Source organism: Scyliorhinus canicula, chromosome 12 (genome assembly GCF_902713615.1).
Source record: "Scyliorhinus canicula chromosome 12, sScyCan1.1, whole genome shotgun sequence".
Lineage (NCBI taxonomy): Eukaryota > Metazoa > Chordata > Chondrichthyes > Carcharhiniformes > Scyliorhinidae > Scyliorhinus > Scyliorhinus canicula.
The window spans coordinates 21,086,643-21,113,098 of NC_052157.1; the positions used below are offsets into that span (position 1 = coordinate 21,086,643).

At 47.4% G+C, this 26,456-nt stretch overlaps 2 protein-coding genes across 2 annotated transcripts in view; one reads left to right on the forward strand and one right to left on the reverse strand.

Moving 5' to 3' along the window:
* The first annotated feature begins 7,615 nt into the window (after positions 1–7,615).
* kbtbd13 (kelch repeat and BTB (POZ) domain containing 13) lies at positions 7,616–9,373 on the forward strand. Its single transcript, XM_038813282.1, has one exon. It carries the CDS (start codon positions 7,802–7,804, stop codon positions 9,164–9,166), a length of 1,365 nt encoding a protein of 454 aa, XP_038669210.1. The 5' UTR covers positions 7,616–7,801; the 3' UTR covers positions 9,167–9,373.
* The window catches only part of ubap1lb (ubiquitin associated protein 1-like b), an 88,703-nt gene continuing 71,431 nt past the window's right edge, over positions 9,185–26,456 (reverse strand). The window contains exon 8 of the mRNA XM_038813281.1: positions 9,185–9,772. Coding sequence (XP_038669209.1) covers positions 9,757–9,772 — 16 coding nt within the window. The 3' untranslated portion in view covers positions 9,185–9,756. The remainder of the gene's footprint in view (positions 9,773–26,456) is intronic.

Sequence of the window (26,456 nt, forward strand, 5' to 3'; positions counted from 1 at the left end):
GACCCCATTCGTGACACCGAAAGGAACCCTTAAAAAGTGGTAGAGTCACCCATCCTCTTCGAATGCAGTGTACTTTCGGGCACTCGTGCAGATGGGGAGCTGGTGGTAGGCGGACTTAAGGTCCACCGTGGAAAAAAGCCTTGTACTGCGCGATCCTGTTGACCAGGTCGGAGATACGTGGGAGAGGATACGCGTCCAGCTGTATAAACCTGTTGATGGTCTGACTGTAGTCTATGACCATCCGATATTTCTTCCCGGTCTTAACCACCAGCTCGCCAGGGCTGTTGCTAGCCTCGATAACCCCTTCCTTCAGAAGCCTTTGGACTTCGGACCCGATGAAGGTCTGGTCCTGGGCACTGTACCGTCTGCTCCTGGTGGCGATGGGTTTGCAATCCGGGGTGAAGTTTGCAAACAAGGATGGGGGATCGACCTTGAGGGACACGAGGCTGCAGACAGTAAGGGGGAGGCATAGGGCCCCCGAATTTGAATGTTAAACTCTGGAGGTTGCACTGGAAATCTTACCCCAGGAGTGCTGCCGCGCAGAGGTGAGGAAGGATGAAGAGCTTATAGTTTTTAAACTTCCTCCCCTGGACCGTGAGGTTCGCTATGCAGCACCCTGTGATCTGGACCGAGTGCGAACCGGAGGCCAGAGCGATTCTTTGTTTTACCGGAATAAACGGGAAGTGCGCAGCGTCTTACTGTGGCGGGGTATAAGTAACTTTCCGTGCTCCCGGAGTCCAACAGGCAGCTCGTCCGTGATTGTTGAGGAAGATCTTCATGGTCGCCGTGGAAAGCTTGCGGGGCCGTGACTGATCCAACGTTACTGAGGCGAGTCGTGGCAGGAACTCCGAATCGTCATCCGGCAGTGAGTGATCACTTGCGGGGTCTTCTGTGCCGATCCAAGATGGCGGCGCCCGTCAGCCACACGTGGTGAGTGGGGGGGGGGGGGGTGAACAAAATGGCGGTGCCCGGGGGTCGCACGTGGTGTCGGGAGCCCAAAATGGCGGCGCCCGCTAATCACTCATGGCGGTGGGGGATGGGGGCAGGGAGGTCCGCGGGCCACGCGGGGCACGTGAGGAGTGCGGGGGGACCCGCGGTCGCTGCTCGGGACTGCAGCGACCTCCTTGGACTGGCAAACGGCCGCAAAATGTCCCTTTTTGCCGTAGCTTTTACAGGTTGCGGTGCGGGCTGGGCAGCGCTGGCGCGGGGTGCTTGGCCTGGCCGCAAAGGTAGCAGCGCGGCCCCATGGGTTTATCGGGGTGCCCTGTGGCGCAGGCCTGAGGGGGGTCAGAATCTGCGGATGTGAGGGGGGGTCGCATTTCATGCTGCCCAGGGGGCCGCCGTGCGGTTGGGAGCGTACACGCGGGCGTTGTGTTTAGTGATATCGAGAGAGGGGGCGAGGGCCTGTGCCTCAGCGAGACTTAAAGTTTCTTTCTCCAAGAGTCTCTGGCGGATCTGGGAAGATTGAATACCCGCCACGAAAGAGTCTCTAATTAAAAGTTTGGTGTGCTCGGCCGCAGAAACTTGTGGGCAGGCGCAGTTTCTCCCCAGAACAAGGAGGGTCTGGTAGAATTTGTCTAAAGACTCACCAGGGAATTGCTGGCTCGTGGCCAGCAAGTGCCGTGCGTGGACCTGATTCACCGGCCGGATGAAATGTCCCTTTAGCAAGTCCATAGCTGCGTCATAGTCTGTTGTGCCCTCTATGAGCGTGTACACGGCGGTGCTCACGTACGAGTGGAGGATATGTAGTTTTTGTTGCCTCGTCGGGCGGTTTTCGGCTGTGCTCAAAACTATTGAAACACGCCAGCCAGTGTTTAAATGCTGCTGTTGCATTTGCTGCGTGCGGGCTGAGTCGAAGGCACTCCAGCTTGATACAAAGCTCCATCTTTTAAAACTTGTGCATTAAATTGATGCACCATCAATTGGACACGAGACGAAGATGTGATCCAAACAAAAGGCTTTAATGCACAAGATGTGTGCCCGGCAGCAGTCGTACAGAAGAATGGCCGACTGCCGGGGAACACGGGTTCTTATATCCCGCCTTGTAGGCGGAGCTACCTACCTCTCAGCCAATCGGCTGAGAGGCACATGACTTACCCGGGCCAATGGGCAGCAAGTCCTCTGCACCAATAGCAGCTCACTTCTGAGGTACCGTAATACCCCTAGTTATACTACCACACCAGCGTAAAGAGTTGCCCCCTGACCAAGTGTTACAGACTGGCACATTCCAGGCTCCAGGACCACATGCTAAGAGATGCACTAAAGCTTTGCACAGCCACCACTGAGGCGGAATGGGGAAAGGCCACAGTGTAAGGCCTTTCTAGCACAGTGCATCGAGGGGCTTGAAACGGTGTAGGACCCCTTGGGCTGTATGCTTGACACTGAATGTAGATTGTAAATATCAAGAGTATTGAAATTGTACTGAGGCACCTCAGAATGGAACATGGTGCAGGAAGAAAAGTTGATTACTGTTGCACTTTCTGTAATATTCAACTTGAAATGTTTTGCCCTTGGGTTTGACAGAGATTGTAGATTGTAAATGTCAAGTCATTGCAATTGCCCTGAGGCACCCCAGGATGGAACCTGCTATGTGGAGAAAAGTTGAATTCTATTGCACTTTCTGTCATGTTCAATTTGAAATGTTGGGAATGTATTTTCCTCAAATTTAATGAATAAGATATTTTTGGGGGGAAAAAGTGTTGAATTTTACTGGAATCAAATATTTTATGAAAGTCATCAAAATAACAGAGGAAATTAAACTAGCAGCTCCACTAGTTCTCCAAGCGCATTGCCATTTACCTCAGGAAAGCTGCGAGGGTTTACGGACGTGTTTAGAGTGCAGAATGACCCCAGCTTCTCGCAATGCTAATCAGGCATTGTTAAACTGGGGATAGGACCCAATTTACATTTCTCATTTTCAGGATTGAGCTCTCCTCATTCATGTATCTAGAGATTGGCAGAGCTTCCTCCTAAACAGGGCAGTTAAAGTTCTAGTCAGCCAGGCACCAGGCAATGTAAACTGCACGCTGCCTAACTGTGCTGCAGATACTCGTCTGACTGGTAGCCAGGATGAAATACCCCTCGGAAGACATGTGGATCCTTGGTGTCAAATTAACATGTTTTTCTCACGCGATAACACTTCACTTCTCACAAAAATAACCAAATCATAACACGAAAGCGACTACAAGCTAAAAGCGAATGGTTTTGGATGCCATCGCTTTATGAATTCTGTAGCCCAGTGATAGCATTCTCACCCTCTTAATCAGAAGGTTTTGAATCAAGGCCTGCTCCACAGGCTCGAGCACAAAACAAAGGTGGGCACTCCTATGTCATACTGAAGGAGTCCAGCATTGGTTCAGGCGTGGTACTTCAGATGAATTAGTGACATGAGCCCCTGTCCTCCCAGCTACACACGAAGAAACCCATGGAACAATTTCAAAAATCAGCGAAGTGTACAGTCCTGTTTTTTTTGTCTAGAATTGTTGTTGACAACTAAAGAAAAATGTTGTTTACTCGCTTTGCTTTCCCTTTTTTAATCAAGTCTACCTTTCTCTCTCTTTATTTCACTTTCTGTTTCTCATTTAGCACTGAATTCACGGTTCTTTTTTTATTACTTTATCAGAGTTACAAAGCCAGAGCTCAGAGTGTGGACAGGGGCGAACCTCTAATCCAGGTCCTTGCCTGCTCCAAAACCAATTCAAATTGAATCCAATTCATGGTCTCCACAAGACAGATATACTAGATTCAGGCTGTACACCTGACCTCACGTTCATCTGAGCCAAAAGTACCTGTCACTGGGTGGTTTAGACTCTTCGCTATTCATTAGCAATTCATTCTGATTGGTTAAGGAGTAACACAGTTGCTGACCCTGTCCATACCGCTCTTAGATGCCGTGTAGTGGTTGTTGTGCTGTATAGTTTACTAAGTGCCGTATAGTGCTGTATAGTTTATTAGGTGAAAGTAGCGCAAGTGATACAAAGAACAAAGAACAAAGAAAAATTACAGCACAGGAACAGGCCCTTCGGCCCTCCAAGCCTGCGCCGACCCAGATCCTCTACCTAAAACTGTCGCCTATTTTCTAAGGATCTGTATCCCTCGGCTTTCTGCCCATTCATGTATCTGTCTAGATACATCTTAAATGACGCTTTCATGCCAGCCTCTACCACCTCCAGTTTCAGTTATTGGAAAGCAAATCTTTGACAGAATGTAGACAGGGGTACAGGAGTTAGATCTGTGGGACACCGAGGCAAGATTAGCGAGGTTCACCGGCAAACTATTAGCCATTGCAGGAACCACAATGAACCCGGTAGTTTACGGACAACGGTCAGTGCGACTTCCGTTGATCATAGTCAAGGGACATGGTCACAGCCCGCTAGGCTGTGGTTGGCTATAACGTTGACAACTGGACTGGCAGCAAATGTTTCAAATAGGATCCAAGAGCTTATTCGAAGTACTAGGAAAATACCCTGAGGTTTTCCAACAGACTGGAGAAATAAAAGGGGCCATGGCAAAAATTCAGGTCAACTCTGATGCACACAAAAAGGTACTTCAGGGCTTGCCAGGTCCCTTATGCTTTGTTCGCAAAAATTGAATCTGAACTCAGCTATCTCAAAGGCCTTGGGATTATTAGACCGGTGCGTTTTGTCGATTGTGCAGCGCCAGTGGTCCCGTGCTCAAACCCGATAAGATGATCAGACTGCATGGGGATGGTCAACAGGGCTTCCCGGCTGGATCATTACCCAATGTCGTGCATTCACAGATCTATACTCAAAACTGGCCGGTGGACACTCCTTTATGAAACTCGATATGAGCCATGTATATTTGCAGTTAGAATTAGACCCTGCTTCCCGTAAATCCATCACTACTGTATAAACACCCATAGAAGCTTACGTGAGTACACCAGACTAAACGTTGGAGCGTTGCCGGCCTGTACCATATCCCAAAGGTTACGGGAAACGTACTGAGATTACGAGCTCCCTCGCTAAGGGGGCGAGGAGGCCGAGGACATTCATGATCGAGACCTGTATAAAGTTGGCCAAGTATGGAACCGACGGAGCAGACCTGGCTGGGATCTGATGTATATTGTAAGTATCATTGCTTTGCAATAAATGAAGTTTTTTGTTTTCCACTTCAAAACTAACAGTTCCGTTCATCCACCAAGTAAAACCTGAAAGATGCTCAATATAGCTTTCCTTTCCTGAACCATTGAACCTCAAAATGTCTTCTTTCAGATCATCTGCCATTCTGAGAGCCACCCCAAACTCTGAATTCATCAAAACAAAAAATAGTCACTTGGCACCATCGCTTGAAATAAGACGCCTAATTCTTCCCCCGAGCTTAATTCCACATGTATCACGTACACAATGACTGACAGTGGCATGGCGGCGCAGTGGTTAGCACTGCTGCCTCACGGCGCCAAGGACCCGGCCCCCTGTCCATGTGGAGTTTGCACATTCTCCCCATGTCTGCGTGGGTCTCACCCCCAAAACCCAAAAAAGATGTGCAGGGCAGGTGGATTGGCCATGCCAAATTTCCCCATAATTGGGAAAAAAACGAATTGGGTACTCTAAATTTATAAAAATAAATAAATAAAACATACACAATGTTTGAGATGTTTGTGGCCTAGTTTCTTTTGTTCATTCTGCCTTTTAAGCCAGTTTATTCTGCCTCCCACATGGTATGGCAAGTTCTATATTTGATGATGCATGCAGTGTCCCCCACAGTGACACAGGCTGTTTCAGTAAAACAAGCCGAGTGTATGGGTGGGAGTTATTGTGTTGTATGGTGGGCACAGTGCCTCCAGGCACGAGTATGATTGAGGCATCATTTGCAGATGCCAGTGTGAATTTGGCAGCAAAATCATCAAAGAACATTTGGGCATGAAAAAGGGCCATTTAGTTCACGTGGCCCATTCTGACAAGATGCACTTTTTTTGTTAAACTGACAGGTAGAAGAAGCAGATTTAATGGTTACTTTCAAAAGGGAATTGGATCTCTAATTTAACAGTAACAAATGCAGTCCTGCTTAGTGGGTTGTTCTATACATTGGGGACCGCTTGAGTAAAGGTGGTTTTCCGAAAATATCTTTTCAATTTACTGTTCACTAACTATGGGTGAGATTGTCCAGCCTCCCCGCGACGTGTTTCCCGGCAGCAGGAAGCGGCGCGCAGTTGACTGGCTGCGGGATTTCCCATTGAATCCATGGCACGGTAGCACAGTGGTTAGCATTGTTGCTTCACAGAGCCAGGGACCTGGGTTCGATTCCCGGCTTGGGTTACTGTTTGTGCGGAGTCTGCACGTTCTCCCCGTGTTTCCTCCGGGTGCTCCGGTTTCCTCCCGCAGTCCAAAGATGTGCAGGTTAGGTGAATTGGACGTTCTGAATTCTCCCTCAGTGTATCCGAACAGGCACCGAAGTGTGGCGACAAGGGGATTTTCACAGTAACTTCATTACAGTGTTAATGTAAGCCTACTTGCGACAATAATAAAGATTATTATTATTATTATTATTAATAATAAATCCACCCAACACTGCCAGGAAATGCACAGTGGGGCTGCGCCGACATCGGAACTAGAAGATCCCACCGATGTGAACAGCAAGAAGATTTCGCCCTTTAATTTTGATTTTGAAAAAAAATTGGGGGGGGGGGAATAAATGTAGAGTACCCAATTCATTTTTTTCCAATTAAGGGGCAATTTAGCGTGGCCAATCCACCTACCCTACGCAAACACGGGGAAAATGTTTTTGTTGGCAGGCCAATAGTGATTCTGCATCTTGTGACTAAATCTGAATGCACTACACGAAGAGGGGTTTGAAACACTAAATTTTGAAACTTTATTCTGACCCCCCGGAGAGGTAGGTTGAAACAGTCTGAGGATTCACCCCACCGACAGGACTTTGCATGCAGCAGCACCCTATCTAATGACTCCCTCTGCAGTAGAAATGTTGAGAAGGGAGAAATTAGGCCTTTTTGCCCTTGCTTTATGTGTGCAAAACACGCAAAATGGTGAATGCCAACAAAAACCAGGGGCAGGTAATGATCACCGCATCAGAATGTGTGGGCCCTAGATGCACCAGGTATAGGGCCTCGGTCTTCACTCTTTTTGCCTATGCCAGTATGGTTGGTGACATATCCCCTATTCGAAAAATGTACATTTCCTCTTTAGTACTCACCACATGGGTACTGTGCAATTGAATTCCTTTTGGGGGTGCCTGTAACAAAAATAGGGAGCCCAAAATGAGCCTAGCCCAATTTCTACCTGAAATTCTTCCATCTAAAATATCGCTTGTGAACCTTTGACTTAAATTTAGGCAAAGAAATCCCACAATATCATCAAAACCAGCCTGGCAAGCCCTGCTCGTACAAGTAAAGACTTGCGATGATCTATTTGGATGATGTTTTTCTCGACATTGAGGGTGATTATCTGGGGTAAAATTGTCCTGTGAAGCAAAACAGAATTAAAACCATTCAACTTCATTAAGACCAGTGGAGGTCGTGGTCAGCAGTGCAATCTTTGATATTCAGGGTTCTCCTAAGAATACCTACTGTGTGAGACACGTGGCAGGCAAGGTCAGCTATCTATAGCCTGAGATATTAATAACTTGATGGCAAATGCTGTGGTTGCAATTAGTGGTTGAAAAGACTTTGTAAACAAGCAACTTAAAACTGAAAGGTACAGAGGCTTGGATTGACTTTACTTGCTTATCAGCTCAATTTTGAATGAGCCCTCAATACTGTTCCGGACTACAATTCCAAGAATTTGAAGCGAGTGGTTGATAATCGAAGGATCCAAGCAGGGCAGCGATGCAGCCAGCAGTTGGCTGCGTGGATGTAAAAGTGGAGGACAAGCTTTTCACAGTTGAGAAGAACATGCTGATTGAAAGCAGCGACTACTTCAGGGCTCTCTTTGAGTCTGGCATGAGGGAGTGCACTCAGGTGGAGATCCAGCTTCAAGGGTTACCGGCCCAGGGATTTAGCATCATGCTGAATGTCCTAAAAGAAGGCCAACCTGTCCTGGACAGCGACGAAATCCTCGATGCCATTGAATGTGCAGCCTTTCTACTGGTGAAGCCTCTCACGAGGCACCTTATTTATATCATCAGTTCAGATAACTGCATTCTAATGCTCCAGGCTGCAGACACATATGGGGTGTTTGACTTGATGCATGCCGCAGCTCAGTTTATCAGGGATGTTTACACTAACGTAAGGGAAGATTTGAGCTTTTTGTCTGAAGATCAGTTGGATTATATCGAATCCCTGTCTCCTGCTACATTTGTGGCCATGACCACTCACTCCCCTTCCGCTGGTTACGTGGATGACATTTCTAGAACTGTCTGTTATTTGGATGAGGCAGAAAATCATTGGGCAACCTTGACTTCATTACCAGGTAAAGCCAGCACATGTCTCGCAGGCATTACTGTGCTGGACAACAATATCTATATCGTCGGAGGGGTTGATGGACTGAACAAGCAGATAGTAAAGCCTAGTTTTTGCTACAATGCTGAAAGGGATAGCTGGAGCGAATTCTCAAGTCTTCAGGATCTTCGTTACAACCTAACGTTGACAGGGCAAGATGGTTGTCTCTTCGCCATGGGAGGAATGTGCAAGAATACAGTTCTTGCAACTGTGGAAAAGTACCATGTGGCATCCAAGACATGGTCCTTCGCCGCACATCTGCCTAGACCTGGAGCAGGCATAGCGTGTGCATGCACTATGGGCAGGATCTTTGTTTGCCTTTGGTTGCCATTGGATACCACAGATGTCTACGAGTACAGGACCCTTAAAGATGAATGGCTGCTTGTAACCACGCTAAAACGGCAACAAAGCTACGGCCATTGTATGGTAGCACATCAGGACAATCTGTATGTCATGAGAAACGGACCGGCAGATGATTTCTTGAGGTGCATGATAGATTGCTTCAACCTCACCAGGCAGCAATGGACTGCTTTAGCTGGTCAGTATGTAAACAGCAAAGGGGCACTTTTTACAGCGGCCATCAGAGGAGATACAGTTTTTACAGTAAACAGAATGTTAACTTTGATGTATAATATACAAGAAGACAAATGGAAGCCAGCTAAGGAAGGGGCTGGATTTCCTCGCAGTGGTTCTATGTATACCTTTTTACTTAGGCTGCCAAAGAATAGACTGACAACTCGACAACAAAACTGACCACTCGATATAAAAACAAAAGTTTAAAGTCATTTATAATGCTCCCCATGTACCTTTAATTCTAGAAACTTATACACAGATTGGGTTGGAATGGAGAAATGGCATTCAGTTAAAAAGGACTCAATCAATTGTTTAAGTTCATCTCTCGGATTGCTCTCATGATTTTCTTCATTGACCTGTACAGACATTAAAGTGGTTCTGCAATGATCTGAGAGAGGAATCAGACCATTTCTTTTTTACTGAATTAAACCATGGTTCATGGGGTCAGAAGGTAATTCACGCCGCAAGTCTTCGGAATCCCAAGTTCACGATTGCCTCCGTTTACAATCGTGGCCCCGTGGTTTTCTTCTCTTTAGGAACGGGAATGCTAGGCGATTGTTGTGAAAACTAAGATCACGCACACAGACGCAAAATTAAAGAATAGTAGTTTGTGCAGGACTGCATTTCAGCACCAGCCCGACACACTTCAAACGTTGCTCCAAAGTAGAAAGAGAAACAAAGTAAGTCATTTTCATGATGCTTCCTTCTGACTTGGAGCAGGGAATTCAGAGCCACTCGCTGATTCGATTAACTTCCTTCACCAACAATAATCAGCCTCTAATCGACCTGAGGACATAAAAGCAATTATGCATTGTGCCTTTAAGGGGGAAGGTTAATTAAACACTGTTGTAGCTCATCAGCAGAATAACCTGTGAGTAATGCCAGAGAGATTCCCTAATTGCTCACAAAACAACTTCTCTGGTCCCCAGCCGCGTGTTTCTCGCCATTTGCTGGTGGCGGGATTTTCTCTTCCCTTCGCTTGTCAATGATATTTCCCATTGAAGACACCCTAAGCTGCAGGGAAACCTGCGGGCGGGGATGTGCTGCCAGTGGGAAAATAGAATCCCAACGGCCGGAGAATTCCAGCCTATTTTTGCTTTTGCATATATCCATTGCATCCCCCGATAAGTGTATGGTGTTAATGAGACAGAAGGTCCCACTCTTAGGGGGCCATTACCTGCCCCCATTTTTGGCAGGCAGGAAAGTTGAAGGGAGGGCTGAGAATACAATGGGAGTCCCCAATGGTTTTTATGCTGACGGAACTTCCTGTTAACATTGTCCCACCCCATCCATGACATAATGGGGTTCCCGCTATGAAAGGTCGGGAACCTCATTATCATTCATTAAAAGTCATTAGTGCGAATCCCGGGCTGGATTATCCCCACGTGCGAGCGGTCCTGGGCCCGGGGTTGGGGGGGGGGGGGGGGGGGGGGGCGCATGTCTGTGCAGTACCCTGGCACTGTCCCATGGCAGTTTTTAAAAATAGAACAGTCAGGGGGCACTGCATGGAGGGCTTCCTTTGGGGAAGTTTGGGGCGGGGGATTCCTTGGGGATGGTGTGATTCTCTGGGGGGTGGTCCCATACCCATGGGAGGGGTCCTGTGTCCGTGGGGGTGGCCCATGACCATGGGGGATCCTTTTTAAAAATTTTTGCTTATTTCAGATTGGGGCACCCTTTAAAGAAGGTGCCTTAAACTGTCAGGGGCTGAGGTTGCTGGTGGGGGTGGGGGGTGGGGGGGGGGGGGGGGGGGGGGGCTCAATCAGAGCCACCCCCACCAACGTGATGTTGTGGGACCTGCCTCCATTCTGACAATGGTCAGAAAATAAGGTGGGAAAAGCCGGTAGTGGGGCCAATGGCCTACAGCCTGCTCTTCCCGCCTGACTTGACATATTGTGAAAAAAAGAGAAAGTTCCGCCCTTAGTATTTATCTTAAGAAAGAAAAAACATTTCTGGCCATTGTTCATTCACACTCTGCATCACATCCATTAAGATTTTTACATTTTCTATCTGGAACCATTGCATCTGGTTTATTTCTGGGGCTGTTTAGCACACTGGGCTAAATCGCTGGCTTTGAAAGCAGACCAAGCAGGCCAGCAGCACGGTTCAATTCCTGTAACAGCCTCCCCGAACAGGCGCCGGAATGTGGCGACTAGGGGCTTTTCACAGTAACTTCATTTGAAGCCTACTCGTGACAATAAGCGATTTTCATTTTAATTTCTGTCGCACCTCAATTTGCTCCAAACATGGTTCTGAGCATTCTTCTTAAGTAATACAAAAGTAGGGAGGTTATGCTTCAGTTATACAGGGCATCGGTGAGACTGCATCTGGAGTACTGTGTCCAGTTCTGGTCTCGCTAGTTAAGGTAGGATGTAAAATTTGTTGGAAGTAGTTAAAAGCAGGTTTACTACAATATTAGCTGGAATGAGAGGGCTGCCTTATGAGGAAAGGTTGGGCAGGCTATGCTTGTATCCGCTGGAGTTGAGAAGAGTAAGAGGTGACTTTATTGAAACCTTTAAGATCCTGAGGGGTATTGACAGGGTGGATGTGGAGAGGCTGTTTCCTCTTGTGGGAGAATTGAGAATTAGGGATCACTGTTCAAAAATTAGAAGGCATCCATTTAAGAGGAGAATTTGTTTCTCCCAGAGGCTCATGAGTCTTTGGAACTCTTTTTTTCAAAGGGCAGTGAAAGCAGAGCCTTTGAATGTCTTTGAGGCAGAGTTTGATAGTTTCTTGATTAACAAGGGGGTGAAAGATTATTGGCGGTCAGCAGTCATGATCTTATTGAATGGCAGTGCAGGCTCGATGGGCTGAGTGGCTCACTCCTGCTCCTAATCTGTATGTTCATATGTGATATCGGGTTAATAATAATGCTCTAATTGGTAGTTGATTGTTAGTCAAATGGTAGAAGGAATATATTTAAAGCACCTCTCAAGACAGCAAGAAAAATAAATATCTTTCGAAACTTTGTTGTAAGGAGTAAATATTAATGCATTAAAGAAACACCCCGGTACAGACCTGCATAATCTTGCCTATTTTATTTAACATAAAAGTACAACCTGGTTTTCCAGTCATTCAGTTGTGCTGAGGAGTCTTCCTTCCATGAAGCAAATGTGTTAATATTTGATATTCTCTCAGATTGTAATTCATCAGATTATCTCTGCCTGTTAATGTTGTGGTCAGAAAATGCAACAAAATGGACAGCATGGTGGCGCAGTGGTTAGCACAGCTGCCTCAGGCGCCGAAGTCCCAGGTTCGATCCCGGCTCTGGGTCACTGTCCGTGCGGAGTTTGCGCATTCTCCCCGTGTTTGCGTGGGTTTCGCCCTCACAACCCAAAGATGTGCAGGCTCGGTGAATTGGCCGCGCTAATTTGTCTCTTAATTGGAAAAAAATTAATTGGGTGCTCTAAAATTTATTTTAAAAAATAAAATTAAAAAAAATAAAATGCAACACTTCCTTTGAGTGAAGAAAACAAAAACAGAAAGAAAAAGCAGTTTCCTGAATCGTGCTAAATGTTGTGCCGTCTCTTTGGACTGAGGTGGACTGAGTGCCGTAGTGGATGCTTTCTTCATAGCCCTTGTTTGATCCTGTTCAAATCCTTTATGCTTCCCATTTCTCCACTAGCTCGAGGAGAATATCTCCATATATAGATCTTTGTCGGGCTTGCCAAATGAGCTGGATCTCAGCCCTGGATTTTTTTGGGAGGGCTGTTTGTTTCCCGTGATAATTTAAGAATCTGACTAGCAACGCTGAACAGATTGAAGGCGAAGGTGCCGGTGATGTTGTCTCTCCCCTGCCGACTCGCCAATGTTAAAATTCTAATTATAGACCATCTGCTCCAGTTCCACAAACTTTTTGTTTTAATTGTGATGGGGCCATTGGCTTTTTCCATGATGATTCAGTCTTTGCGGAATGGGCAGTACGTTTCTTGCATCTTGGAAAATGAAGTGTCAACACTCCTCATCGCATCAGCTGGTATTTGTTTGTTTAGAGGGTTTTTTTTAGGATGGTTCTGTTGGCTTTGGGGTCTAATTACCATTTACCTTCAATTTATAGCCTCTGATTTCGGTAAGAATTGTTAGCGTGCTCCGTAACTTGATGTATTATTCTATAAGACATGTTTCTCATTTCAAGTCGATTGAAAGGGCCCTTTAACTTTGACAACATGGTGGCTGGAGACATACACTGCAGGCTTCCAGGAGTAAATAAAAGGGGTTTATTGATGAATGGCAAAGGGAGATAGACAACAGGCACAGAACACGATACAGCAGGACTTTACTCTTCAGTTCCGTGGTCCACACTGGGTCCTACTCCCAGGGCCCCACTCAAACACCCCATTGGCCGGGGTTCATGCACTCCCGTGTGATTGGCCCCAAGCCGGTCATGTGGTCAGTGGCACTTACCCCCTTAAAGATGCCACACTATTGCATTCCCCCCCCTCCTTTACGTTTCCCCATATCTATGTACAACAGTCATAATTGTTAACAGGGACAACCGAGGAAAATGAGTCCATCAAAAAGTCAATCTTTTTGGAGACTTCCAGGTTCTCCCGGACCTTGAAAGACCAGCCACAGGCTTGGCACTCCTTTGGGTGATTGGGTGGTCCACATTTGATGCCACCTCTGACAGGATCACTTCCACAAGGTGCGAACTAGCCCCGCCGCCTTCGACAGAAACAGTTGGTTGAACAGAAGTGGCAGCCCCTGGCTCCCCTTACCTGGACCAAGTTACAGGAGTATTCATGGTGTCCGTAGAACACGTTGACTCCACGCTGGGGTAACCACCTCTCGACTCAGGTGGTCGATGTGCTTCTTAACGGACTTCCCGTTAACATCGACCACATAAGACACCAGGCCACAACCCGGCAAACCTGCTGTGCAATGACTGCCCCAAACCAGGTCTCCCACCCAGAATGACCTGTCCTCTCTCTGCTCTGACTACTGACTCTTCTGAGAGGCCAGACGTGCCTCCAACATCCCTGCCAAATTTGCAAATAAGAGATCAAATCGGTACTCATGGCCCACGAGCAACTTCAGCTTGTGGCTGAATGAGGGGCTGAGTTGTAAAACAGTGGTTTATCTGACTTCTTTTTCATGGAGTTCTTGAAAGTTTGAACAGTCAGCTCAGCCAGCCACTTCGATGCTGGATGATAGGGGACTATTCTCGTGTCTTGTATGCAATTTCCTCTCTCAAAATGCTGGAAATAATCACCGGTGAAGTGAAGCCATTGGACGCCCATGAATGGCAAACACATTGCCTCGACTGTGGCCGCCGAGGTAGTGGTCCCCAGCTCCTGGACCGATAACCACCTGGAGTGAGCGTCTAGCAGCGCCAAAAATGGGCCCACATAATCCACGTGGACCCTGGCCATTCCCAAGGGTGAAATATGGCAGAAGGCAGCAAAGATTGCTGCATTTGGCAAGGGTGACATAGTTGTACGAGCACTTGAATGGCCTTGTCTATTCCTGGCCACCTGATCAAACTATGCACCAACATTTTCATGGGGCAGCACCGTGACACAGTGGTTAGCACTGCTGCATCACAGCTCCAGGGACCTGGGTTCAATACGGCCTTAGGCGACTGTCTGGGTGGAGTTTGCATTTTCTCCCTGTGTCTGCGTGGGTTTTCTCCAGGTGATCCGGTTTCCTCTTAGTCCAAGGATGTGCAGGTTAGGTGGATTGGCCATGCTGAATTAGGGTCCAAAAGGTTGAGTGGGGTTACTGGGTTACAGGGATAGGATGGAGGTGGGGGCTTAAGTAGGGTGCTCTTTCCAAGGGCCTGTGCAGACTTGATGGGCCGAATGGTCTTTTTCTGCACTGTAAACTCTATGATCTATGATTCTTTGTCTGCCCTGAGTGGGCACTGTGTAACTCTTGAAGTAGAGGCCTCCGAGCCTGGGGCAGGATGACCACCTGTGATCCACAAAGAATCACGCCGTCTTCACATGTCAACTTGTCTTAACGAGTGAAGTCAGGCCTCAGAAGATCAGACTTGTATCTCCAGCCAGATTGTATCATTCATTTGACCTTTGAGTCCAACTGCGGATGTGCCCTGCAGACACTGGCAGGGTTTCATAGAATTTATAGATTTCATTTAATTTACAGTGCAGAAGGAGTCCATTTGGCCCATCAAGTCTGCACCGGCTCTTGAAAGAGCACCCCACCCAAGCCCACACCCCACCCACACCCCACCCTATCCCCATAACCCAGTAACCCCACCCAACACTCAGGGCAATTTTTGGACAATAAGGGCAATTTAACATGGCCAATCCACCTAACCTGATTCAATTTGCTTTGGGAGGAGGTGGCAATCATCAAGGGAACGTTAAATTACAGAAAAGGGAAGCAAGGCTAGAATCTCACCATGGTAAAGCAAAATACTTAACATTCACTTCCTCTGGAATCTAGGGCAAGGGAATTGGTCAAAATGAAAGCACTTTTCACAAACCTATTATCATGTTTTTAATTCCATCGCTCCCTCACATCAGAAGACATACAGTCTGTAACTTAATAATTGAAGGTTAGGTGGCAGCAGCTGGAAATAGGAGGAGCCAATATCAACACAGGTGGGCTTGTTCACTTTGTTGGGTCTCTTCTGTCACAAAGGTATTTGCAGTCAAGTGAAGCTGCTTTGTTATCATAGAATTTACAGTGCAGAAGGAGGCCATTCGGCCCATTGAGTCTGCACCGGCTCTTTGAAAGAGCACCCTACCCAAGGTCAACACCTCCACCCTATCCCCATAACCCAGTCACCCCACCCAACACCAAGGGCAATTTTGGACACCAAAGGCAATTTATCATGGCAAATCCACCTAACCTGCACATCTTTGGACTGTGGGAGGAAACCGGAGCACCCGGAGGAAACCCACGCACACACGGGGAGAGTGTGCAGACTCCGCACAGACAGTGGCCCAAGCCGGGAATCGAACCTGGGACCCTGGCGCTGTGAAGCAATTGTGCTAACCACGATGCTACCGTGCTGCCCTGGTGTCGAGGAACTTTAGGGTTAGAAAGATTTCCTGGGGTACTGGTAGTGTCGCAATGCTCTTCAATAGGGGCAGGCGACTTAATGCATCCACATTAACAATTTGTGTCTCAGGCCGGTGCTGAAAAACATATGTGTGTGGCGCCAACAGCAGGGCCCAACGCTGCAACCTCGCTGAGTCTATTGTTACCCTGGTCTAGTCCATTCCAGCCCCATCAGACCCTGAGTCGCAACACAATTGAAATTAAGAAATAATTCTTAGAAAAACAGCCCTTGGCGACCCAATAACTCCAGTCACCAAGTTTGTAAATTTAAACACAATTATGTTAATTTTAAACAATAACTATAATTAAATATGCAGCAAACACAACAGGTTGACTATTATCTTATTTCCTAACCCTCTCCCCACTTAAACTTGTCCCACCCTCTAGGCCAGGCAGATGTCGGGAGGGTCGCGGAGCCGCCCGTCACAGCGTTCCCGATCGCGTGAATTTGTGCGCAACAGCCGCAGTAGCTGGCTTTTATCAATGCCGGCTGCGAGCGGCTTTTAAAATAAGGGCCACAACCATATAAAAAATGCTGGCGCACTGCGCATGCGTGCCTGCTTATCGGTTTTAATTTTGTTTTAATTCATTGTAATCTTCCTGCCTGAAGCGAGGCAGTGAGAAGGTCACGCCCCCCGAACGCTGACGTCACATGCTTTGAGCATGATTGCGAATCCTCCATTTTGTCAGCAGCAAATAAGCAAATGAGAACCAAGCAGGCTCACCTCTCGCATTAAAGGTAAGAGAAAATGGTGGGTCGTGAATGTCGGCCGGCGTGGGTTGCGAAGGTCGGCAGGCGTGGGTTGCGAAGGTCGGCAGGCGTGGGTTGCGAAGGTCAGCCGGCATGGGTTCCGAAGGTTGGCTGGTTGGTAAAATTGGGTCCCTGGAAAAAAAGTTTGAAAAACACTGCTCTACACGCACACAAGACAGACAAAACAGAGAGGAGAAGAGGGGGTAAAATAATAAATTAAAGGGATTTGTTTCAGATAGTTGTCTTAGAGCACATGTTCCTTCACTTCAATCTAGGCTTCCAATTTGAGGTTTTCACTGTAGATTCATGCCAATTCTGTGTACAGCTATGAAGCTTTTTTGAGAAAACACAAGGGGAGAGAGGGCAATTTCTTTCCTCTGAGCGTCCAGGATTCCCCTGGCTCTCTAAAAATCATCCCACTCAGGCAGACCCAATCACCGTTTCTTATCTGGCACAACACGGCCTTTTTGCCAATTCCATTGGTGTCCAGCCAACCATCGAACCGAGTCCCACCGATCTCTTGGGTGCCACAAAGTCTGAGCTCTGCCGTTCAAAGCTACCAGTGTTCTCTTTTGTGACTCTTGAATTCCTCACTTCTCCTGCTTGAAGATATATGTCCGTTAAGCATCATTGGACTAAAATTATAACAGCAAAAATAAAGATAGAGGAAACAAGGGAATCGACAGGAAAGACCCTTACACTATGGGTGGTGTGTGTTTATCTTCACTTAACAAGTCCAGCAAAAACTTGTGGTCAATCACTGTGTCGAACCATCGACGGTAAACATACTGGTGGAATTTCTTCACATCAAGTTTAACCGCTAAGCTCTCCTTCTCAATCTGAGCATAGCTTACTTCACAATTCAGAAGGCTTATTTTTGAGGCTCCTTCCATTGCCACCACTGATTCTTCCTTAGCAGCAGGTGCAATGGTGCCAATGTTCTGGCTACATTTCAAATACACCTTCCATTGTAATTGACCATACCGAGAAAGAACTTCAAGTGGCTGACATTTTTGTCCATGGCGCTGTGCAGCAGTAGGCTAACTGCTGTGCCACTGTGCAATCCATAAACGTGACTGAGGTCCAATTTTGAATATGTGATGCCCCCCGCCAGCTTTGCATGGAGGTCTTCAATTCGACGAATTGGATACCTATCGACCCGGTAAGCTTGGTTTATTGTCATTTTATAATCCCCACAAAACCTTATTGACTGATCAGGTTTAAGGATAGGGACTATCGGCGGCGCCCACTCTGAGAACTGCACCAGCTTGATTGGGCGGCACGGTGGTACAGTGGTTAGTACTGCTGCCTCACAGCTCCAGGGTCCTGGGTTCAATTCCAGCCTCGGGTGTCTGTCTATGTGGAGTTTGCACTTTCTTCTCGTGTCTGCGTGGGTTTCCTCCGGGTGCTCCGGTTTCCTCCCACAGTCCAAAGATGTGCAGGTTAGGTGGATTGGCCATGATAAATTGATCCTTAGTGTCCAAGAGGTCCAAAAACTATGATTACACTTAACTCTTCCAATCTCTTTAGCTCTGCTTCAACCTTCTGATGCAGCACATATGGCATTGGCCTGGCTCTAAACAACTTGGATTTTGAATCTGGATTTACATATATCTTGGTTTTTATGCCCTTAATTCGGCCCAAGCATACTCCTGACAAACGTCCAAGCGATCGAAAACAAGCTGGACGAACTTAATGCTGGACTTACTTCTCAGAGGGGAGTAAGAGGCTGCTGTGTGCTCTGTTTCACAGATTAGTCCAACGCCGGCATTGCCACGTCACTGCTCTCCCTGCCTCACTGGACTGTGCCATATAAACTGAAAGCTTCTCAATTCATCAGGCGGACCAGATGACATCATCAGGCAAAGCAAAGGGTGTAGGGGTTTGCCTCCTCATCAACTCCTCCTGGTGCCCCCCCCCCCCCCCCCCCCCCCAAACAATGACAGCAGTCCACCTCTGATTCTCTTTGAAGCCCTGATTCCTTCCAGCTACTTGGGTTCCGATCCTGTCCCGTGGATCATGTTTGACTCTGAGCTGTGTCTGTTGATTGCGCTGCCGACCTCACGGCCATACCACCCCAAACTTGGTTAACCTCCCCTTCAGCCACGCTTTGGTGGTGCCTTTTTCGGAGCACTCTGTCGCCTGACCTACCTATATTGCTTTTTCCAACGTAAATGTGGTCCCCCACCAGAACCATCTGGATATTAAGGTTCTGGGTCCCATAAACCGGCCGATCATGCAACGTGTCACTGAGCAGGGTCCAAACTCAGTGCTCAGTCAGACTGTGAAATCTGGCTATGAAAGCTGAGACAGACTCTTCGTGGTCCCTCATTGGAGAATAATCGAGGACCTTGGGTTTTAATGTTCTTTCACCAATTTCTCTATCTGGTCAAAGGTATTCGAGTCGGGTGCCTCCAGCAACATGAGGTTCCTTATCAAATTGTAGATCTGGGGCCCGCAAACTATCAAAAGTATCACTTCTCGCCTGTGACCTCGCTCGTGGTCAAGAAGAAATTGAGTCATTCATTGTACTGGCTCCATAACTCAACCCCTTGGTCAAATGGATCTAGTTTCCCAATGATGGGCATTTCGACTCATGGTTTAAGTGATTCCAACTCTTGCTGGAGCTTCTTTGTTTCTCAACCGTTCCTTCCTTCCCTCCTCGTTTCACGACGATTGTCGGCTGCGATCAAATGTTTTTCTCGTCGCCAATGTGGTGGCTGGAGACATACACTGGAGGCTTCCAGTAGTAACAAAAGGGGTTTAATTGATGAAAGGCAAAGGCAGATAGACAACAGGCACAGAACATTATACAACAGCTCTTTACTCTTTAGCTCCCTGATTCCAGGGCCCTGTGCAAACCCCATTGGCCAGGGTTCATGCACTCCCGTGCGATTGGCCCTGAGCCGGTCACATGGTCAATGGAGCTTGTCTCCTTAAAGGGGCCACGCTAGCACAGGCAACATTGGGACCATTGGGAGGGGTATTTGATTATGCTGCCCACTTTCCCAAGGCAGCGAGAGGTGTAGACACAGTTAATGGATGGGAGGCGGGTTTGTGTGATGGGCTGGGCGGTGTTCACGACTCTCTGTAGTTCCTCACAGTCATGGGCCGAGCAGTTGCCATACCAGGCTGTGATGTAGCCAGAAAGGATGCTTCCTATGGTGCATCTGTATAAGTTGGTAAGAGTCAATGTGGGCATGCTGAATTTCCTTAGTTTCCTGAGAATGTATCGGCGCTGTTGTGCTTTCTTTGTCGTAGCGTCGACGTGGGTGGACCAGGACAGATTGTTAGTGATGTGCACACCTTGGAATCTGAAGCTGTTAACCTTCTCCACCTCGGCCCCGTTGATATAGACAGAGATGTGAACAGTAGTTTGCTTCCTGAAGTCAACAGTGATAACGTCCCTGAATCTAACCATCTTGGAAAAGAGTTTCCACAAAGAGAGTAGCATTGACATGCCGCCAGAGCTGGTCACTCATCTGTAAATCTATTCCTCTGACTGCAAAGTCTACCTGAAATGCAAAGACAATGAGATGGCCAGAGCAACACCTGTCCAGATCTGGCAGAACTACAAAGCCTAGATCTCCTGTCCTCGAGGCCCAACAAACCCCCTCATCCAGACCACACCATTTACACCACACAGGTGCCAGGCTCTGCCCATCTCAAAGAAGAGAGAATCTAGCCATCACCCCTTGATGCTTAATGAATGAATGAAATGAAAATCGCTTATTGTCACGAGTAAGCTTCAATGAAGTTACTGTGAAAAGCCCCTAGTCGCCACATTCCGGCTCCTGTTCGGGGAGGCTGTTACGGGAATCGAAGCATGCTGCTGGCCTGCCTTGGTCTGCTTTCAAAGCCAGCGATTTAGCCCAGTGTGCTAAACAGGGCATTAACATTGCTGAATCCCCCCACTGTCAACATCCTGGAGCTACCACTGACCAGCAGGGCCGGCTCAAGGCACCGGCAACTCGGGCAGTCGCCCGGGGCGCCATGTGCTAGAGGGCGCCAGAGACTCGGGTCCCGCGCATGCGCAGTTGGGCCGGTGCCAACCAGCGCATGCGCGGTGGCCGCCCTCCCCCAGGGCGGTCCCCCCCTCGGGCGCCCCCCCCCCCCCCCCCCCGCTCGGTCCGCTCCCCCCCCCCCCGCTCGGTCCGCTCCCCCCCTCGGGTCCGCCCCCACCCGCCCCCCCCATCCCCCCATGCCCCCCCCCCGTCCCCCCCTTGGCCCCCCCCCCCCCCCCCCCCCCCCCGCCCCCAAGGGCGCCAAAGTTCAGCTTGCCCAGGGCGCCAGCAACCCTAGGGCCGGCGCTGCTTACCAGAGTCCAACTGGACTAGCCATATAAATACTGTGATTACCAGAGGTGGTCAGAGGCTAGGATCCTGTGTTGAGAAACACACCTCCTGATTCCCCAAAGCCTGTCCACCATCTACAAGGCACAAGTCAGGAATCTGATGGAATACCCTTCCATTCCCTGGATGAACAACACTCTATAAGAATGATACCATCCAGGATAAAGCAGCCCACTTGACTGGCACCCATTCACAAACATTCACTCCCTCCACCATCAATACACAGTGCCAATCGTGTGTACCATCTCCAAGACGGCCTGTGGGAACTCACGAGAAATCGTTAGACAGCACCTTCCAAACCCTTGACGACTATCATCTAAAAAGACAAGGGCAGCAGGCATATGAGAGCACCTAGAAGTTCCCCTCCAAGCCACACACCGTTCCTTCACTGTTGCTGGGTCTAAATCCTAACAGCACTGTGGATGTACCTGCACCTCGGGGACTTCTGCAGTGGTTCAAGAAGGCAGCTCACCAACACCTTCTCAAGGGCACCTGCGGATGGGCAATAAATGCTGGCCTAACCAGTGATGCTCACATCATTGAATCATAGAATCCCTACTGTGCAGAAGGCACTGGTACATCCTCTAAATTAATTTTAATAAAAGTGTTAACTGAGGGGGAGTGAAAGGGAGAGTGCCAGAATTAACGGAGGGAAGGGAGAACTACATTTTGAACTGGAATAAGGGTAGAAGACCCTCTTATGGATTGACCTCATTAACACTACACCCCTGTATGCTTCACCTGATGCTGGTGTTTACGTAGTTACATTGTGTACCTTGTGTTGCCCTATTATGTATTTTCTTTTATTTCCTTTTCTTTTCATGTACTTAATGATCTGTTGAGCTGCTCGCAGAAAAATACTTTTCACTGTACCTCGGTACATGTGACAATAAACAAAATCCAAATCCAATAAACAAAATCCAAATCCAAATCAGCATGAACAGGGAGGGTAAAAGAAGAATTGTCAGATTCTTGGGTGTTGTAGAATCATAGAATCTCTACAGTGCAGAAGAAAGCCATTCGGTCCATCAATCTGCGCCAACCCTCTGAAAGAGCACCCTACCTAGGCCCATTCCCCTTCCCTATCCCCATAACCCCACCTAACCTGTACATCCCTGGACACTAAGGGCAATTTTATCATGGCCAATCCACCTAGCCTGCACATCTTTAAACTGTGGGAGGAAACCCGCACAGACACAGGGAGAAAGTGCAAACTCCACACGGATAGACACCAAAAGCCGAAATTGAACCCAGGTCCCCGGCGCGGTGAGGCAGCAGTGCTAACCACTCTTCTACCGTGCCACTATGCCGGCTTTTGGGGAGTAGTTGCTCCAGGTTGGCTACCAGTATACGGTCTTAGGGAAGGGGAACTCGATGCCAGGGTACATCTGGGCTCGGTTGGAAAAGATCCCAATTTTAAATCATCTCATGACAACATCTCCATTGGAAACACATTGAAGGATGAGAGTGTTCAATCGGGACTTTTATTTCAAACATTGAGCCTTGCTCTGATGGTTTGAAGGGCATTTGTAAAGAACAGTGTTTAGCACTTTACGTGTTGCATAAAAAAGAAAATATGTTTTTTTTAAATCTCTGTCTGCTGCACAACATGTTTCCATAAACTGAATGCACATTTGCAGAGTATGGTGACGTTAACAGATATGAATCCTGCCTGTGCTGATAGATAGCGCTCACTGAATGTTTGCTGTTGGAGCCAATAATAAAATTCCTCTGAGACACAGCCAGCCTGACCTAATCTGTAACCTTTACCGGCACCAATTCTGCAGAAGTTGAGTTATGGCAAACCATAAATTAAAGTGTACTGACGATGTGGGCTATGTATACGTGTATGTTGTTGGGGTGGAATTCTAGTTTCTATGGTTGCAGTCACTTCTAATTAAAAACATAACTCTCCAAATTAAAATGGAAGCAGTTATGTAAAAGAACACTTTGTTAAATATCTTCGGGACCAACTCAAATATGCAGCGTATCCATTACCATAATTGCCAATAATGGCACTAATAGCTATCCAACATACTTTGCCTTTTCTTGGCCACATATTTTGATTGATGGGGTTAGAAATAAAATTCGGTATAACTTTTCTAACGTTGCTTTACGGATCTGTGCCTCCTTAAAATTATGTTGTTTGTTCCTTTTCTTTCCTTTTTAGTTCAGATTTAGTGGAAGATCCTAATTGCACAGGTCTGACTTTGTTCCCCTCCCCCCACTACTCTGGTGACAGCTGTGAACAGCCCGAGGAATAGACCCTTTGGGACATAACACTCCTGTTCCCCATATCGACACTAACAGGGAGTTGAGCCACACTGTCAGAACAGGTATCTTTTACAGGGTCTTCTCTTACCGTTCATTATTGCTACCGCCAACTTTATATATGGGTTAAAATGGTCTTTGAGCTGATCACCGCCATCACCACTTCCACAGACTGGTGTGATGTTTTTGATTTTTAACCTTCAAAGTGAGATATCGGTGGCAAAGATCTTTGAAGTAACGGTTCCCAGATGTGTTGAAAAACCAGATGTTCCACTCTGTGGAAAAAAACCTCTCCGAGATATTTGGCTGCCTCATTAGACGCAAGCAGCATTCACAGCGCCGCAACCTTGCCCCAATTTATGCACAATCTAACCTCGAGACAAAGATCTCTCGGCGACATATTCCATGCAAATGATGCAACTGGTTTGCTTGTTTGGCATTTCCCTGTCTCATTTGAAGAAAAACACATATTTATGCAAACACTGTTGTACATGTTAATAATAATCTTTATTAGTGTCACATGCAGGCTTACACTAACACTGCAATGAAGTTACTGTGAAAATCCCCTAGTTGCCACATTCCGGTGCCCGTTCGGGTACACAGAGGGAGAATTCAGAATGTCCAATTCACCTGACTTGAGAGAGGAAACCGGAGCACCCGGAGGAAACCCACGCAGACGTGGGGAGATCGTGCAGACTCCGCCAAGACAGTGACCCAAGCCGGGAATCGAACCCGGGTCCCTGCCGCTGTGAAGCAACAGTGCTAACCACTGTGCTACCATGCCACACATCAGCCATAGCTGGGTAATGTGATGCTTTATACTACTGGCCCATCACTGCTGGCCATGGATTTCAATTTGTTTTTCAAAAGAAACTTGCAGCACGATTTGAGGGTACCCAATTAATTTTTTCCAATTAAGGGCAATTTTAGCATGGTCAATCCACCTACCCTGCACACCTTTGTGTTGTGGGGATGAAACCCATGCAAACACGGGGAGAATGTGCAAACTCCACATGGAGAGTGGCCCAGAGCCGGGATTGAACCTGGGACCTCGACGCCGTGAGGCAGCAGTGCTATCCACTGCGCCACCATGCTGCCCTACACTGTTTGTTAATGTGTGAAATAGTAAGTGAAGGAGAAACTTCAGAGAGTCGTGAACTCCGCCCAGTCCATCACACAAACCTGCATCCTATCCATTGACTCTATCTATACCTCCCGCTGCCTGGGGAAAGAGCGGGCAGCATAATCAAGGATCCCTCCCACCCAGCTTACTCACTCTTTCAACTTCTTCCATCGGGCAGGAGATACAAAAGTCTGAGAACACGCACAAACAGATTCAAAAGCAGCTTCTTCCCCGCTGTTACCATACTCCTAAACGACTCTTATGGACTGACCCGATTAATACTACACCCCTGTATGCTTCACCCGATGCCGGTGTCTATGTATTTACATTGTGGACCTTGTGTTCTTTTATGTATTCTCTTTTTATTTTATTTTATTTTCATGTACTAAAGGATCTGTTTGAACTGCTCACAGAAATATACTTTTCACTGTCCCTCGGCACGCGTGACCATAAACAAAAACAATCCAATACAATGCTTCCTAAAATTTGAGTTGAAGCACTGGTGGATCGTTGTTGGGGGGATTTTTCTAAATTAATCTGCATACCCGTCTTATACCTTTTTTTTTCCTTTTTATAAATTTAGTGTACCCAAATAATTTTTTTCCAATTAAGGGGCAATTTAGCCTATTCAATCCACCTACCTTGCACATCTTTGGGTTGTGGGGGCGAAACCCACAGGGAGAATGTGCAAGCTCCACACAGACAGTGACCCAGAGCCGGGATCGAACCTGGGACCTCGGCGCTGTGAGGCAGCAGGGCTAATCCACTGCGCCACCGTGTTGCCCTGTACCCATCTTATACCTGACCTGGGTGTGCTTGATGGTGACACTGGGCACCAAAATTGCAACTTCTTGATACCAACATATCTTGCATAGCTATTCCACAAAAACGTACAAAAGCACAAGTGGTCTATTCATTGTAACTGCGCAGTTCTGCTTATCCAGCACGAGTGAGGATCCTCAGGGGTAACTGTATAGACAAGAGCTCGTAATTATTCAACAGAGCAGAGGCTAAATGCGGTTATTGCATGGAATCACAGTTTATTCGGTGAGTACAGGTCACATCTAATCATAGAGTCCCTGGCCATGTGGTACAGTGAAAGTTCCACCCATACTGCGTGAAATGGCTGCTGATCCAGCATCAGGCAGGAAGCACTCTATATACGACAGCGCGGAGTTGATATGCACTCAGCGCAGAAAGGGTTAAAGCATTTTCGCCAAATGCTCTGCATCCTGCCATTAGTGGATGTATCTGCATCTAATTACCCAGGGAATATTTGGCACGTTCACAATACAACGTCGAGGGAGTTTGTCCTGAAGTTCCCAGAGTATTTTCATCCTGTGGAAAGCATTGCATCTGAGAAGCTGGAGCCATTATTATTGGAGAGAGGGCCTTCTGAACTTTGTCTGCTGGATATCTGGAAACAGATGGGTTGTGATGTCGATGTGTGTTACTCTTTACTTTGAAGCTGGTCTTTCAACACAGAGCTGCGCTCCTGGTTCTCTAAAATCTTATTTCTCAAACGTGCAATAGAAAATCTTAAATTTGTCAACAACTTAGAAATTTCACCTCCGTAATGTCTGCCAAATTCTTGCAGGCAAATCTACAGGTTTGAGGGATTTGGAATACACACAGCCTCAATAATGTTATATCTAAATTAAATAGACGTACAGAGTACACAGCCCCTTAATCATTAATATTACAAAGTGCCACTATTCTATGCTGTAAAGGATTTAAAACCCAAATGGCCTGAATAGCCAATCAAATATTGGGGGCGCGATTGTCCGCCCCCCACGACGGGTCGGAGAATAGCGGGAGGGCCTTCCTGACATTTTTCCCGACCTCCCGCTATTCTCCCCCCCCCCCCCCCCCCACGGCCGCCCCACGACACGAATCGCTGCTCGCCGTTTTTTTACGGCGAACAGCGATTCTCCCCTATCCGATGGG